The following is a 16,120-nucleotide window of genomic DNA, read 5'->3' on the forward strand; positions in this document are numbered from 1 at the left end:
GTTGATCAAAGGCGAAGGGTGTGCAGAAGCTTCGTCCGTCTACGAATTAATTCTCGAAACCTGCTTCAAGTGGGCCTCGCGCGGAACACTGGGGACACTCAGTGGTAAACGAGACCACTCGCTTAGGCCTAGCAGGGAGAAGGTGACCGTTCACTCAACACATACTAACTGGGTCCCACAAGAGCACAGGCCCCGGCTGGTCGCGGGTTCCCCGGGGTGCCCTCAGCCGGCCGGCCCGCCAGAACCGGCGTGATTTCCTCGCGCCGAGAGACCCAGCAGGAGCCTCGCAAAACCCAATTCACGTTTTATTTTATTATTTTGCCTCTCAAATGCATGGAAATTGGCTGTTAGTAGCTTTGCTACAGGAGAAAATCGCTAATCTGCGGTGCAAAATCGGCACACTGGGGTTTTCTCAGCGATTATCTAGACGCCATGCGGGCGGGTCGGAGGCGCCAGACACATTGTATCCGGGGCGCGGAGCTCTGGAGCAACAGTCGCCGCTGCTACTCAGTATCTGCGCGCCCCCAGCGCCCAGTGTCCGCGCTGGGCCTGAGACTGACCTCGGGGGATGGGGCCCACCCGGGCTTTGATGGGGGGCCGGGAGTCACTTCGTCCACCCAGGCAAGGCTCGAGTCCAGCGCCGGCCACATCAACTCCCGGGGGATCTAGCAGCGCGGAGGCCAACCAGGAGGCCCAGAAGCCCCGCGCGTCTTCCATTAGCGCAGGGACCTCCGGGCCACCGCTCAGAGAATCGGAAGGCCTCCTCCCCCTTCCCGAGCGCTGCCACTGGGGCCGAGGTTTCCAGCAAGAACCCGCGTGTCCCTGCGCACGCACACACGGTGCACACGTCAGTCCGGCGCCTCCCCATGCCCGGGCTCACGCAGGTCCTCCCGCGCGCCCGCAACGCGCCCGCAGGCTCCTGTGTCTGATGCCGGGGCCGCGGGGCCCGGAAGGGTAAGAACGCGACTAGCGAGTGGGATGGTGACCCAGGCCCGGCCCGGACGCTGTCCCGGGCGGGGCCTGGGGGCGGAGCGCGCCGGGCCTGGCGCGCAGTAGGGGAGGCGGGTCCGCGCCGCCGCCGTCCGCGCCGCCCCGCCCTCGGCCCCGCCGCTTGCTCGGCTCCGCTCCCTGCCTCCGCGCCGCAGCCCCCGCTGTAGCCGCCTCCAAGCCCGCCGCCACCGCCTCTGAGGTAGGCGCAGCGGAAAAGGACCCCGGCTCCCTTGCGCCCTGGACGGCGGGAGCCGGGCCCCTGGGGAACTGAGAGGGAGGCGCTGAGGGAGGAGCGGGCGAGGGGCCTCGGGAGTCCGGCCCCGGGGAGGGAGCCCGAGCGGCCAGTGCGGGCCTGGCTGGTTAGCAGGTGGGCAGAGAAGGCCGCGCAGGCGGGCGCCGAACGGGTCCGGGCTGGGGACCGCGAGGCCGAGGGTCCGGAGACGCTTGCGGCTGGCGGTGAGAGGCGGCCCGAGCTTGCGGGCGGAAGGGCAGGGGCGGCCGCGTGGAGGCCCGGCGGGCCGCGCGTCTAGGTGACCTTCCCCGGCGGCGCCCTCTGGCCCTGGATCCCACCAGCGTGGATCCGGCGGGGACCCGTTCGCCGCCCACGCTCGCTGGACCAGGCCAACAGGCGGGTGCCGGCCACGCTGCAGCCGCGGGGATGAGCTCACGTGACGACCGTGGCCCTGCGTCCCCAGGCCCACGGGTCGTGGCCGGCCCACGCCCGCAGAAGCTGGCGCCCGGCACCGTCCGCCTGTGCCAGAGCCTTCTAGGGCGGAACCCTCCGGCCGAGAGTCGACTTAGGCCATAGAGGCCGGAGCTCCGGCCTGGGCTGGAGGTTTGGCCTCGGAAAAGGAGGCCCCACGGCGAAGGATGTGGCCTTCTTGGCCTTAGGAGTGATTCCTGGTTCGGTTGTTCATTCATTTGCCAAACGCGGCAGTGCATTTGGGAAACTGTTTCGGAGCCTGACGTTGGATCAGAGGCCCGCAGTCCTAGTCATTTGTACAAGGTCACACAGCTGGGAAGACCGCAAACCTTCGTTTTCTCATCTGTAGGATGGGAACAATTATACCTCTCCTTCGTTGAGTTTTGGGGAAGAATAAAATGAATTAATTAACATGAAACCTTTAGAACAGTGCCGGTATGGAGAAGGGCTAAGTAGAAACCCTGGCACCCTTGGGGCTTTTTGGGTGAATCCAGCCCATCCCCTGCAGACCATTTTGCTACTACACGTGGCGTTGTGGAAAGGGTTCAATAAATGTAGCTCCTGTTTTCAAGCATTTTTGTGCTATTATTGACAAGCATTTGTATACCAGGTATTGAGTAACTTTCACGTTAATTTATGAAAGTCTTGTAAGTTTACAGATGGACATTGTCAAGCTCGAGCAGTAAGTTTGCATGTGGAGACCTTGAATGCAGGAGCAGACCCTGATTTAGAGGCCCGATCCGCCCGGGGTCCCTGTCCCCTTGACTGGCCTCTCCTCTCCTGGGGAGATAAGGGAAAGGGCTCTTCTGTTGCCTAAACTTCTCCATTGAGGCAGGGGAAGGCCAGGGCAGACTACCGAGGGCCTGCCTTCATTCTGCCCACCCCAGCTCTGGACCGACTCAGCTCTTAAGGGTCAGACTGAGGCACTGAGGCCTTGTGCTGCTTTGTCTTCAGTGCCTGGCGTGATGCTGCCTGGCACACAGTAGGTGCTTGAGAACGGTCTGTAGGGGTAAATGCACTCTTGTATCAGAATTCACCCACCTTTATTGACAGAGTTTTACTATTCCAGTACATGGTACATAGTAGGTGCTTATTAGGTATTTGTGGAATTTTTGAATGGGCATATGAAGGGCTGCAGGCCCAGACCATAGTCCTTTGATCCTGAACGTTTTTTCTTTTTCTTTTTTTTGAGACGGGGTCTTGCTCTGTTGCCGGAGTGCAGTGGCACCATATTGGCTCATGGCAGCTTCTATCTCCTGGGCTCAATCAATCCTCCCACCACAGCCTCCCAGAGTATCTGGGATCCTAGGCACACACTACCACGCCTGTCTAATTTTTGTATTATTAGTAGAGTGGGGTTTCACCATGTTGGCCAGGCCGATCTCAAACTTCTGGCCTCAAGCAATCCACCTGCCTCAGCCTCCCAAAGTGCTGGGATTACAGGTGTGAGCCACCACGCCCGGTCCTGGACATCCTTTTGAGGGACACAGACATCTCACTTGTGGAAAACAGCCTCACCTAGCAGAGAGTCACAGATATTTAAAGAACTGTAACAGTCTGTATAGTCTCTTGAAGTAAGTGCTTTAAACACATTGTCTTCATTCTCTGGTTTTCCAAGTCCCGAGGGAAACTTGTTGAACTGGTGTTTCTGGGCTTGCAGGGAGGGTGACGTGGGTGATTGGGATTCTACAGAAGGGGTTGGGTCTGTTACCCCTTCCTTCGTGATGGGTGGATGGACAGCTTATGCTGGGGTTGTCCTGAGTAGGGTGCCTGCCTCTGGGTAGTAGGGACTATTCATTGTTGATTATTTAGTTTTATTTCTGCTATTCTAGAATGGGGCTGTAGGCAGGGGTTATTTGTAGCACAGAAAGTGGGGGACCATACAGGGATGAGGTGCCTGTGAGCCCCTGGCCTTGCTGAACACTAGGCGGGTGTGGACAGTGAACTCCATGCTGGGGTGGTGAAGGGCATCCACCATCTACCCTTACCAGGAAGATGCTCCTGAAGCACTGAAGTCCACTTCGCCCTTGATGGAATTTCCCATGGTGCAGTGTCTTCAGTGGTAGTGACTGGGAGAGGAGCATGTATGGCTGAGGACCAGCCCAAGCCTGGAGGCAGCGCCTCCCAGTGCTCCAAGATTCTGTAGTCTGCGGCTTTGGGTTTTCCATGGACTCCTGTGGTAGCCACTGAGAAAAGGTGACCAGTGGGCTTCTCAGCTGGGTCTGGGCACATACCTCCATTTTACCGTGTACTCAGGGGATTTGGGATGAGTGGGACTTGAAGTTATTTACTCAGAACTGTGCTGCAAAGAGCACTGGAGAGTAGCTTGGGCCCACACTACAGGTCTAATGAGCCACAGGGTCTGTCTCATACAGGTCAAGTCACTTTCTTGTGCATCAGTTTCTCTGTCTCTGTTTTTTTTTTTTTGAGATGGAGTCTCACTCTGTCGCCCAGGCTGGAGTGCAGTGGCATGATCTTGGCTCCCTGCAGTCTCCATCTCTCGAGTTCAAGCAATTCTCTGCCTCACGCTCCTGAGTAACTGGGATTACAGGTGCCTGCCACCATGCCCGGCTAATTTTTTTGTATTTTTTAGTGGAGACGGGGTTTCACCATCTTGGCCAGGTTGGTCTTGAACTCCTGACCTCGTGATCCATCTGCCTCGGCCTCCTAAAGTACTGGGATTGCTGGTGTGAGCCACTGTGCCTGGCCCAGTCTTGCTGCTATAAAAGTATGATTGTCATCATCACAGTGATTGCTGATTGAGGGCTTGCTCAGCACCTTTCTGGGGGCTCAATGAACGTTCTGTGATGTTGAGTTCACCACCCTATACCCTGGGAGAGAGGTAATGTGTTTCCATTTCACAGGTCAGCAAACGAGCACAGAGAAGTGAGGTAACCACTCTGAGGTAACACAGCCTGGCAGGAGTGGAGTTGGGATTGAAGGCCTGATCTGAATGGTGGTGCTCTCACATTGCAGTTGCCCTCCCAGGGACCCTTGCAAGGTGCTAATAGATGTGAATGCTTTTTGGAAAGTCAAAATTGGTGTTCAGATGAGAGACATTATTATTCTTCCACACCAATCAGAGTGAACTTGTGCATGACTGAGTGTGGGCCAACTGGCAGTGGACAATGGAGTCACCTCTATTTCTTGCAAGGACAGTGGTGCTGAGTGTCTATTATAAGGGTCAGTTTTCCCTGGGATCTGGTGGGAGGCGTTCTTCCAGGACCTGGTCAGCTAAACAATGCCTCATTATGGACATGAAGGACTCTGGACCCTGTGGTTCAGGGTGACCTTTTGAACATGCTCAGCAGCCATTATTATAATAAATACACAAAATGAAAATGTGTGATAAAATACTGTGTGTGTTCCCTGCTTACCATGCACCAGCCACTGTACCAAGTGTATATTAACGAGCTAATTCAGTCCTCGCGGTGTCACCAATCCAGGCTGTCTTTCTCCATATTAGAGCTGAAGAAAAAGGAGTGGAGAGGTTGCGACTTGCCCAAGCTCACATATCTAGAAAGTGGTAGGATGGGTTAGAACTCAGATCTATTTGATTCCCGAGGCTACCTGCCCAAGCACTGTCTGTCTTAAGCCTACCTGGTCAGGCCAAGCAGTGAGGCTGCAGGGAACTTGAGGTGCCTGAGGTCAGGCAGGAGCCCCGAGTGTGCCTGGGATCCAGACCATAGTGTACTGGCTGCCAACCCAGGCCATCTCCCCTTGATAGGTGTGTGGGCAGGCTGCCCTGAGTCAGCAACCTTCTCCTGAGCCTAGGAGCTCAGCATGGAACTCAGCTGTGCTGGTGGTGGCCCAGCTGCCAGGGTGTTTGAAAATAGAAGCTACCCCTGGAAAGCTCTACTGCCCACTGCACGACTGTTGTGGGAGGATGGAGGGGAGAACAGCTGCATTGGGTACACAGACTTGCTACCAGAGCACAGGGCCATCGGCCTTTGCCAGCATCCTGGAGTTCGAACCAGGAACTGTTCCCCTGGGCTGTTTCTTCCTGGCAAGAAAGAGAAAGTGCTGGAGTGTATGTGTGTGTGTGCATGTGTATGAGCGAGCTGCTGACTGTGTTCGCCCCCACGTTGGCTTTTAGAGCTAGGGTTGCCTTCTGCTGGGGAAGTTGCTTTTCCTGGTCCTCAGGGCTAGGAAGAGGTGCTGTTGGTGTGATCCCTGGCTGGTCTGATACCCTCCTATAGGCTGGCCTAGTTCTGCCCTGACAAACCACCTAGAATGGTGTTGGTGAAACAGCGGGACCAGAGACTTTTCCATAGTTTTCTCTTCCTCAGCAGAATCATAAGATGATGGCAATGATGGTGATGATGATTGTGATTGCTCTGTTGGTTAGGGTCCTTGCAGGGATCTGGTGCACACTTACACTTGGTAATCCAAAAGAGTTTAAGGAAGACATCATTTGCAAAGCCGTGGACAGGGTGTCAGGTCTGGTCTGTCACCCTGAGGCCTACAAGAGAGGGAGCTTCTTGGCAGGAGCTGTGGCCTTGGGTAGAGGAAGGTGGCCATTACCTATCTGAGGCCCAGCAGGGAGGGAGACTCGGGGTGACTGCTCCGACTTCATTCTTCCCTAAACTCTCATCTTCTGCAAGTACCTCACATTGATAGGCTAAGCCCAATCCTAAACCCACGGATAGCAGTCCATAATGATCAGTTCTGGGGGCACAGAGCAGGGTGAAAGGGAGGAGAATGGATCTGGAGGGGCAGACAGAGTATCCAGTGTAGTGGATTATGGTTACCACTGCCATTTGTCGAACACTTAACCCCATGCCAGATACTTCTGCTGTTCTGTGTGTTTCACTTATTTCTTGTAACACCTTCCTTAGGCCTAAGGCCTTTCCTTCCAGCTGTTCTTAGCTGAGTCTTGGAGACCCATGGGCACCCTGCTCCCTGTATCAACCATTGCAGTAGTTGTTGGCTCTCCCGGGATGCAAAGCTCGCCTGCCTGCATCCTTCTATTGTTACTATTTATTTCTGTATATTTTTTATTTAAAAGAGACAGAGTCTGACTATATTGCCCAGGCTGGTCTCGAACTCCTGCATTCAGGCGATCCTCCTGCTTTGGCCTCCCAGAGTGTGGGATTAGAGGCATGAGCCACCATGCCCGGCACATGCCTGAATCCTCTTGAGGGAGCCTCTGCAGAGAAAAGAGCATATTTCTACCAGATGGGGGCCTAGTAGGTGCTTAGTGCAGGGACCACCCTGAGCTGCTGCTTCTCAGTGGCACCTGGGGCAGCCCTGCCTGTTAGGCACAGGCTGAGAGGTAGGGCAGGAGGAGTTCCACCTCCTCTGGCAGGCTCTTCTTGGACAAGTGCCTCCGGTGATTCTTGTGCACACTGAAGTTAGGGAGCTCCGCCCTGCTCATGATTTCTGGCAAAGTGGCCAAGCCACTAGTGGTCACCTGGGAGTGAAATGTGCCCCAACGTATCTTGCCTGATAGCTCTTCTATCTCAGTGTAGTTTAAATCTGTTCTTGCAATCTGTATGGACACTCGAGGTAGCCTTCTGGCATCGCTACTGTAGCAGCCTTGGAACATGACTTGGGACACAACACAGCTCAATTTCAGGCACAGTGGTTGGCTTTTAAAATGCTTTTTTTTTTTTTTTTGAGAGGGAGTCTAGCTCTGTCACCCACGCTGGAGTGCAGTAGCACGATCTCGGCTCACTGCAACCTTTGCGTCCGGGTTCAAGTGAGTCTCATGCCTCAGCCTCCCAAATAGCTGGGATTACAGGCACTTACCACCATATCTGGCTAATTTTGTATTAAAATTCTTTATCCTTAAACAAATTATCAGTATACACAAACAGTTTAAATATTGAAGCAGAACAAAAAAATGAAAATTCGATTTGAAGTCCATTCCTAAAACTTCTTCTCCAGAAGCATATCTAAGCCAGCCCCAATTTGCAGATTGGCTTGTATCCTTCCACATGCTTTCCCATCCATTCATGAACATAGAAAGATGTGTGAAAGGTTTTCCTCCAATTACACGGAATTACAAATTTTCTGACTTTTTTCATTTAACTGTATCTTAGCTGTCTTTCAATGCCACCACATATATCCACTTTATTCTTTTTTTTTTTTTTTGGTGAGACAGTCTTTCTCTGTCATCCAGGCTGGAGTGCAGTGGCATGATCTTGGCTCACTGCAACCTCTGCCTCCTGGTTTAAGCTCGTGCCTCAGCCTCTCAAGTAGCTGGCATTACAGGTGTGCACCATCACACCTGGCTGATTTTTTTTTTTGTATTTTTAGTACAGATGGGGTTTTGCCATGTTGGCCAGGCCGATCTTGAACTCCTGGCCTTAAGTGATCCACCCACCTCAGCCTCCCAAAGTGCTGGGATTACAGGCATGAGCCACCCACCTTATACTTTTTGATTACCATGTGGTACGCCTTAGTTTGCAAGTATAGTACCTTAATTTCTTTTTCATTCGTTTTCCCTTTGATGGACTTCTAGTTTGCTTCTGGGTTGTGTGTTACCAATACTGCTACAGTGAGCATCCTGATGTACATGTCTTCGAGTGCCTTAGTTGCTACGGTGGAACAGCTTCCTAGGAGTGGAATTACCACTAGGGTTAAGGCTGGGTTAATTGCTTTCCAAAAAGAGTGTACCTGTAGTACTCCCACTTGGCATGAACGAGAGTGACTGTTCTCCACACCCTCACTGACACTGGATATTATTTATGTTTTTGCCAGTCTGCTGGTTAAGTGAGCTTCTGAAACACAGATGTGGCAGTCACTCAACAGTGGCTCTTGGTGGCCCTTAGAATAAAATCCATGCATGGTATTGAGGTCAGAAGCAACCAGTGCTTCTGAAGGTACTTGGTCTCCTCAACCTGAGTTCAGCTCTCCTTAGGCCGAGGTGGGAGCAGGCAGAGAGAGTGGGGGTCATTGCTAGTTGAGGGTCTCCCCAACTCCCCCACTCTTGGTGGTGCTGCAACAGTGGCACTGCAGAGGGAGCTCTTACTTCCTGGTTGCATTATAATGAGTTCCTATTGTCAGATTCCAAGTTTCAACTTTTTCCCCCACTAGTCAGTAATACTTTGATGCTCATTTCTCATTCACTCATCAAACACATTTATATTGAATGCCTATTATATGCCAGCCAGGCCTTAGCATCTTTATATACATAGCTTTTTCCATATTTTGGGGTGCTTTGAGTTCAAAGGTGTGATTTGGGGGTAGGTGTATGAGGTAGGGTGGGGTGGGGGCACGGTGAGCAGAGCAGCTGTCATTGCCATGCAGCTGATGAGCCGGGAAGGATGTGTACCCCCAAGACAGAGGTTACGTAAGTATTATGCAGCCTGCGCTGGGTGATAGATACACTATCCTTCCCTCTGAGCTTCCAGTATGGGCCAGATTTTCATTCCTCAGCTGGAATGGGGCTTGCATAATTTGTTCAAGGTCAGCCAAGGAAAGGTTGGGTAGGTAGACTGGCAGGCTGTGGAGGGGAACCAGGGACTCCTGTATCCTGGCGTGGCTTGCTGGTCCTTCTCAAAGTCTTCAGTGACTGCAGGCAGGTCTGCTCAGCCTGGCCCTACCCATCCCTGTCTTTCCTACCAACCAGTGGGAACGAAGCCCCCAGGCTCTGCCCTGAAGCCATCAGTCAGGCAGAGAGGCCTGTGGTTTTGTCTCCCCCAGGACGCCCTCTGACTTCTGTCTCTCCAGAGCTAGTCGCTTTGCTGATGTCAGACTGCCCTGCTTCATATGCAGCCTCTAGAGGCTTGGCTTGTGAAGGCCCCTGGGGAGTGGATGCTGCAGAGACAGCTGTGTGTCAGTAGCCAACTATACAGACTCCGATTTGGAGCAGATCTGGGTGGAAGGAGTGACTGGGAGGGGTGGGGGCCAGGGTTCAGCCTTCAAGTCAGCGCCCTGGCAGGGTGTTAAGTGAAAGCAGTTTGCCCACTTTTCTTTCCTCCAGTCATTGCCTTAGAAAACGAATGCAGATTATCTCTGAAATGGGTTCAAGAGCTGTGTAAAAATGGGCATTTTGGGGGTGCTGTTTGTAGCTATAAGAAAGCTGAACTTCTTAGGGAGTGGCCAAACTGGCTCAGGCCTTTCTTAGTTCCGTCAGATCAGTGCAGCAGGGGATGGGCTGAAGTGCACAAAAAGCAGGAGGGGGAGCTACCACTAGCTGGCAGTTGGGGGCCTTTAGTGAAGGGGCGAGTCATCCTTTTGCTGTCCTCGGTGGTGTCACTTCAGGCCCAGGAGTGGACTTGACTCCATTCAGCCAGCGGTTTCTGTGCATCTTCCCTGCCAGGTGCTGTGCTGGGGAGAATGCTTACCTGGGGGTCCAGAATGGGGGAGATTATGCTTCATTGTCTGTGTTCAAGGAGATGGGGAAGAGAGCATGACACACAGAAGAGAAAGCCAGCATCCAGCATCCAGTGTGTTTACAGTGAGGTGTTGGATAGTTCACTTGCATGCTGCTGGTACCAACTACGTGGTTGTTGTGGGACTCCACAGCCCCAAAAGAGCTTGGCCATGTTGGAGCTCCCAGAGGCCCCAGGAGGGGTCCGGTCTGCTCTTCTGAGCTCTGCTGTCTGAGTCCCTTGTCCTTGGGTGGTAATCTCCTTAGTGGCCTTGTACTTTAGGCTGATGTTTGCTGTGGGTGGGGTGTTTTTTGACAGGTGGCTGTGCTTGTTGGGTTTTGGGGATTAGCGATGAGAGAAGGCATTTGGGGAACATTAAGTGGATGAGTGTTCTGCCTTTATCCTGAGCGGGGACCAGTCCAGATGTGAAGGCTACTGTGTCTGGGAGGCATCTCTTCTGTGGGGTCGGGAGAGTCATGGGGAAGGCTCTGGCTCCTAAGGTCCAGGGAGGTCTTAGCTGACCCACAGATATTACCACGGGGCTGCTTCTCGTCCTGCCTCCCTAGCCCCAACCCCGAGCTGAGTTTGTAGCCTAGCTGGGAGGGATAGCACTGAAGGAGGGTGCTTGATTCAGTGATGGTTTGTTAACCCTGTCCGGTGGAGAATGTTCTGGCCATTTGCTGTTATGTTCTGTGTCTGCCTGGGGTTACATTGCCTCAGCTTTCAATCCAGAGTTGTTCTCCTAGGAAGGGGTCAGGCAAAGGATATTTCTTGAGGATCTGGTGGATGGTTTCCTGGTCTATCCCAGGGGAATGTACCTACAGGGTTAGTTTGGGAGGGAGGAACAGGTGGGAAGAGGGGAGCCCCCAGACTTGAAAGAGCCAGTGGCGGGCAGTGTAAAATGGTTCTTCCCCCCTCATCGCTCTTCCGTGATCCTAATGTGGGCTGACCTGTCCATGGTTCCAGCCTGATCATGTGCAAGAAATAACACAGCAGCGACAAAAATAGGACAGAGTAAACAGCTCGCTGCTCTTCTGTCTCTGCTGTGACACAAAAGTGAGCTGGGATAAAATTAACAAAAGCATCTGGAAAAAGTAAAGTAGGACCTGGACCACAACTTCACAATTTAAAATTGTAGAAGTTATACTGTTTCTTTTGCAAGGTACTCAGTGAGTCTGTGGCCTCCTGCAATGCCTTTGAAATTGAAGCTTTGGCCAATAATGCAACTTCCATTTGTTATATTGTTCCCCCAGGATCACTTGAACCACTTTTTTTTTTAGTAGGCTCCCTCCCACTTACCAGGAGCAAGTCATACATGTGTTTACTTGTGTGAGTATATATACAAGTAACTTCAGATGGTGTATATGCAGATGCATTTTGATAATTTAGGTATACTGTGTTTTAAAACAAATGGAATGGTCCTTCTGGTTGAGACTAATGATTCTGGGAATGGAGAAGGTGCAGGAGATGAGAGTTTCTCATGCTTGACCCCCTCTGCTCATGGGCAGAGCACACTGTACATTCCCAGATGAGGATATTAATCCTGTGTACACGGCATATACAGCATGCTAAAGCAAAGCCTTCCAGGAATGCAGTGTGGTCCTCAGGGCAAAGACTATTTGAGTTACTCTCCTTCCTTGAGCACTGAGGTGCTTAATAAATGTTTGTTGATTGACTTAGTGATATGCAGCAATCCCAAGTAGTCCTTTGATGGTTGGTTTTGAAAATAAAGTTACACTGGAGCTTAAAAAAATGTTTGTTTAAATTAATTTATTTGTAGGATGTATTTGGGTTTTTTCCACGTGAAGAGCTGCCAAATTGGTTAGGTTTTACTGGATTTTCTATGAGAAATAGGAAGTGGGTTCCCATAAAGTCCAAAAGTTTTGTGAAAAGTTGGTCCCATCCTGGCATATAGTAGGTACTCTATAAATATTTGTTGAATGAATGAAATCAGAGCCACATGGAAAATGATGTTCCCATGAAAAGCTCTTATTTCTGTTCGGTGCATTTAATGTCCTAGTAGCTGGCATTTTGTAAGAGGATATGTTTTATTGGCAACAGTCCTACAATTCAGTAAAGTCATTGGCTCATGGGAATGTGTCTTTGACAGTTTATTCATTAAGCAAATATTTCCTGACTCCTACTCTGTTCTGGACCTGGGCTCAGTCCTGGGGATGCTGAGGAGGAGAGGTCTAAATTGTTGATCCTCTGTCAACAAAGACTCATTGAGTGTCTCAAGCTCTGGCCACAAAATGAAGTACAAGACAGCAAGGGCTTCTTGGCCCATCTGGGAGGATAAGCTACCTGGAAGTTTTAGTGCTAGGTGATTTTTATTGGTTGCTAATTACATCTAATAATTGTTATTGATGGAAAGCTAATTTCCCTAATTACCAATGCATTTATTCTGGTGATTCTTTTATCGTAGCAGAAGATGGCTGTGCCACCCACGTATGCCGATCTTGGCAAATCTGCCAGGGATGTCTTCACCAAGGGCTATGGTGAGTGTTGCAGAGAGGGGGTGCCTTTCAGCTCCCAAACTGAGTTGGCACGTTTGAGACTTTACCGATAACTGTTTAGGAGACCTGGGTAGGTCAGCTGTTCTGAACTTTCACGTGAAGGAAAAAAGAAGCTTTCATTTGTGTGGCAAATGAAGCAGTTTTGGTTGTGCCCCCAGTTGGACAGGCTCCTGCATTGATTGATGCTGTCAAGTGGGTATTCCTGTTTTCTCTTTCAAGTGTGGAGCAGCCCTGTGGAAGCTGCTACAGTGGAGCGCGGCTTCTATATTTAGCCTGTGCTTAGGCACATGCCCACGAGGCCTGATGACTGTGTCTCTGCCAGCTGTCAGGCATCTTCTTCTCAGACCCTGCTGGGAGTGCAGGTGGGACCCAGGTGGGCCTGTGCCCATTCTGTCTGCTGCTGTTCCATGGCAGCTGAACTCCCCCCATGAGCAGCAGCAGAGACTGGGTGCCCTCAGCCCGTGTGGCAGTAGTGTGCTTCTTCTAAAAAAGCATTTCGAAGCAACCGTGAGGGAGGCAGAGGTGCTGTTCTCTAGATAGTTATTTAACCTATTAACAGTTGTCTTCTTCTTTCTTTAGGATTTGGCTTAATAAAGCTTGATTTGAAAACAAAATCTGAGAATGGATTGGTAAGTTGTCCAACCTATATGGAACATGAGTATTTATTTATTTTTATTTTATTTTATTTATTTATTTTTGAGATGGAGTTGCGCTGTTGTCACCCAGGCTCGAGTGCAATGGCATGATCTCAGCCCACCGCAACCTCCACCTCCTGGGTTCAAGCGATTCTCCTCTCTCAGCCTACCGAGTAGCTGGGATTATAGGCGCATGCCACCATGCCTGGCTAACTTTGTATTTTCAGTAGAGACGGGGTTTCTACATGTTGGTCAGTCTGGTCTTGAACTCCCAACTTCAGATGATCCGCCCGCCTTGGCCTCCCAAAGTGCTGGAATTATAGGCATGAGCCACCACACCTGGCTTATTTCTATTTTGAGAAAAGATTTTAGATTCAGGCTGTACGTGTCCAGGTTTGTTACATGGATGTATTGTGTAACAGTGAGGTTTGGGCTTCTAGTGTACCCATTACCCAAATGGTGACCATTGTATGGAACATGGGAATTTGTTGTAGATCAATAAATAACTGTCATGACCTGGCCGACAAAGCCAAAAGAAGGTACTTTTTTTTTTTTTTTTTAGTTCTGGCAGTTTGTGGTTTTCACGTTCAGTCCATTTTCTACATGATGGGTGGTCCAGGGGAACCATGCCAATAGAGCCCCAGTTCAGCAGCGGGTAATACTCAGAGGAGAAGAGGGCAGGTCTCAGTTTCAGTTTTCCTTGTGCTTCTTATTTTCAAGTTCACCTGTGTTCAACCACATAAGTGTTTTTTTTTTTTTTGAGACGGAGTCTCGCTCTGTCGCCCAGGCTGGAGTGCAGTGGCCGGATCTCAGCTCACTGCAAGCTCTGCCTCCCGGGTTTCCGCCATTCTCCCGCCTCAGCCTCCCGAGTAGCTGGGACTACAAGCGCCCACCACCTTGCCCGGCTAGTTTTTTATATATTTTTTTTTGGTAGAGACGGGGTTTCACCGGGTTAGCCAGGATGGTCTCGATCTCCTGACCTTGTGATACGCCCGTCTTGGCCTCCCAAAGTGCTGGGATTACAGGCTTGAGCCACCGCGCCCGGCCCCACATAGGTGTTTTTAAAGTAATCTTAGTAGTCCCTTTTAAATTGTGTGTGCAGTAATTGTTGGAAGGAAGAAGCTTTGGGTTTGAGTTACTGCTGTGTCAGCTTTAGCTCGGTGCTTTTTGTCTGTACCGGGCTGGAGCCAGGATGGAGGGGAGATGCTTTCCTGTCCAGACTGAGGAGTTACAGGGAGGAAGGAAGCTGTCTGCTGACAACGAATTCCCCATAAGATTTCTTTACATAGCAGGCTCCTTTACTCCCATCTGTACTTGAAATATCTATTTGAATTGTCGAGTTAGCCTTGGCCCCGCCACATTCAGGGTCTTGCCTCTTGCAGAAAGGCAAGTGTAGTGTTTAGGAGTGGAGTGAAGCCAAGTGAGTGCTGTGGTGCAGGCTGTGACTCTCTCTCTCCTTTGAAGGAATTTACAAGCTCAGGCTCAGCCAACACTGAGACCACCAAAGTAACGGGCAGTCTGGAAACCAAGTACAGATGGGCTGAGTACGGCCTGACGTTCACAGAGAAATGGAACACCGACAATACACTAGGCACCGAGATTACTGTGGAGGACCAGGTAATGGCTGCCGCGAAAGAGCGGATTTGCTGATTCACATCCGCCGGCCCACCTTGTGACTAAACCTACTGGCAACTTTCTTTTCTGTTCAGCTTGCACGTGGACTGAAGCTGACCTTCGATTCATCCTTCTCACCTAACACTGGGTAAGATTCTCATCTGTTTTCTCCACGAGGATGTCCTCTCATGTTGCAGGTGGTGGAAGCCCTTTGTGACAAAATGTTTTAGAGGCTGATAGCACCTAAAATATGGCCTCCAAGACCTGGCGATTTAAGTCCTCTGGTTTTTTTTTTTTTTTTTTGAGCCGGAGTCTGGCTCTGTCGCCCAGGCTGGAGTGCAGTGGCCGAATCTCAGCTCACTGCAAGCTCCGCCTCCCGGGTTCACGCCATTCTCCTGCCTCAGCCTCCCGAGTAGCTGGGACTACAGGCGCCCGCCTCGTCGCCCGGCTAGTTTTTTGTATTTTTAAGTAGAGACAGGGTTTCACCGTATTAGCCAGGATGGTCTCGATCTCCTGACCTCGTGATCCGCCCGTCTCGGCCTCCCAAAGTACTGGGATTACAGGCTTGAGCCACCGCGCCTGGCCAAGTCCTCTGGTTTTAATTTGGTCCCGGGGTCGTACCCACATCTATGCATTAACAGACTGTGCTATAATAAGCACTTCCTAATTCAGAGTTGGTGTTTACCCAACAAATGTTTTCTAAGTGCCGCCTGTGCTTGGCCCTGCGCCCATCTGGAGATCTAAGGATGCCCAGGCCATGATTGTTACTACCCCCAAGGAGCTCACTTTCTAATAGAGGATTCAGAGCAGTGTTTAGCAGTGTTTCGTAATAAGATTCTGCATTTTGTTAGTGTTCTCCTGGCTTCAGCCATGGAGGCTGCAGGATTTCTGGTTCAGTAATAGCCATTTCATGTGAGTTAGGCTGTTGGTGATATAAGTGGCCATGGCCAAATGGGAGTGGGTGACATTTGGAAGCAGGGCCTAACTGGTCACTGTCGCCAGCCTCATTTCTTCAGGTGTGGAAGTCCTTCTCCCAACTTTTTGCTTAGGGACACTGAGACCCTGTGGGTGTAACTGCAAGGTGGCTCCTGAGGCTGTACTTTCTCCAGGCCTTCCGGCCACAGATGTATTAGGCTTGTTACTTCTTAACCCATCAGTTGGCAAGATAGCATGGCGGTCTGCCTCAATTCCTGGGTGCTTTTCAAAGTACCTAGAAGGAATTACTCCCTTTTCGAATACACCCTTGTTTTTTTCCATTCATATTGGTGGGTCTTCTAAACCTGGGGAAGACTGTTTTATAACTGATGATGGGATCAAGGGCATGTACTGAATTTCAGTTTT

General features: G+C 51.1%; 1 protein-coding gene across 4 annotated transcripts in view; it reads left to right on the plus strand.

The window, feature by feature from the left end:
* The first annotated feature begins 245 nt into the window (after nucleotides 1–245).
* The window catches only part of VDAC1 (voltage dependent anion channel 1), a 36,532-nt gene continuing 20,657 nt past the window's right edge, over nucleotides 246–16,120 (plus strand). The window contains exons 1-5 of one of the 4 annotated variants that reach the window (XM_033181224.1): nucleotides 246–1,189; nucleotides 12,440–12,512; nucleotides 13,110–13,159; nucleotides 14,630–14,782; nucleotides 14,875–14,927. In XM_033181224.1, the coding sequence (XP_033037115.1) occupies nucleotides 12,446–12,512; nucleotides 13,110–13,159; nucleotides 14,630–14,782; nucleotides 14,875–14,927 (323 nt within the window). In that variant the 5' untranslated portion in view covers nucleotides 246–1,189; nucleotides 12,440–12,445. The remainder of the gene's footprint in view (nucleotides 1,190–12,439; nucleotides 12,513–13,109; nucleotides 13,160–14,629; nucleotides 14,783–14,874; nucleotides 14,928–16,120) is intronic. The other 3 variants (XM_033181226.1, XM_033181227.1, XM_033181225.1) reach the window with 3 other exon arrangements.

Source organism: Trachypithecus francoisi, unplaced genomic scaffold (assembly GCF_009764315.1).
Source record: "Trachypithecus francoisi isolate TF-2019V2 unplaced genomic scaffold, Tfra_2.0 Lachesis_group2, whole genome shotgun sequence".
Taxonomy (NCBI): domain Eukaryota; kingdom Metazoa; phylum Chordata; class Mammalia; order Primates; family Cercopithecidae; genus Trachypithecus; species Trachypithecus francoisi.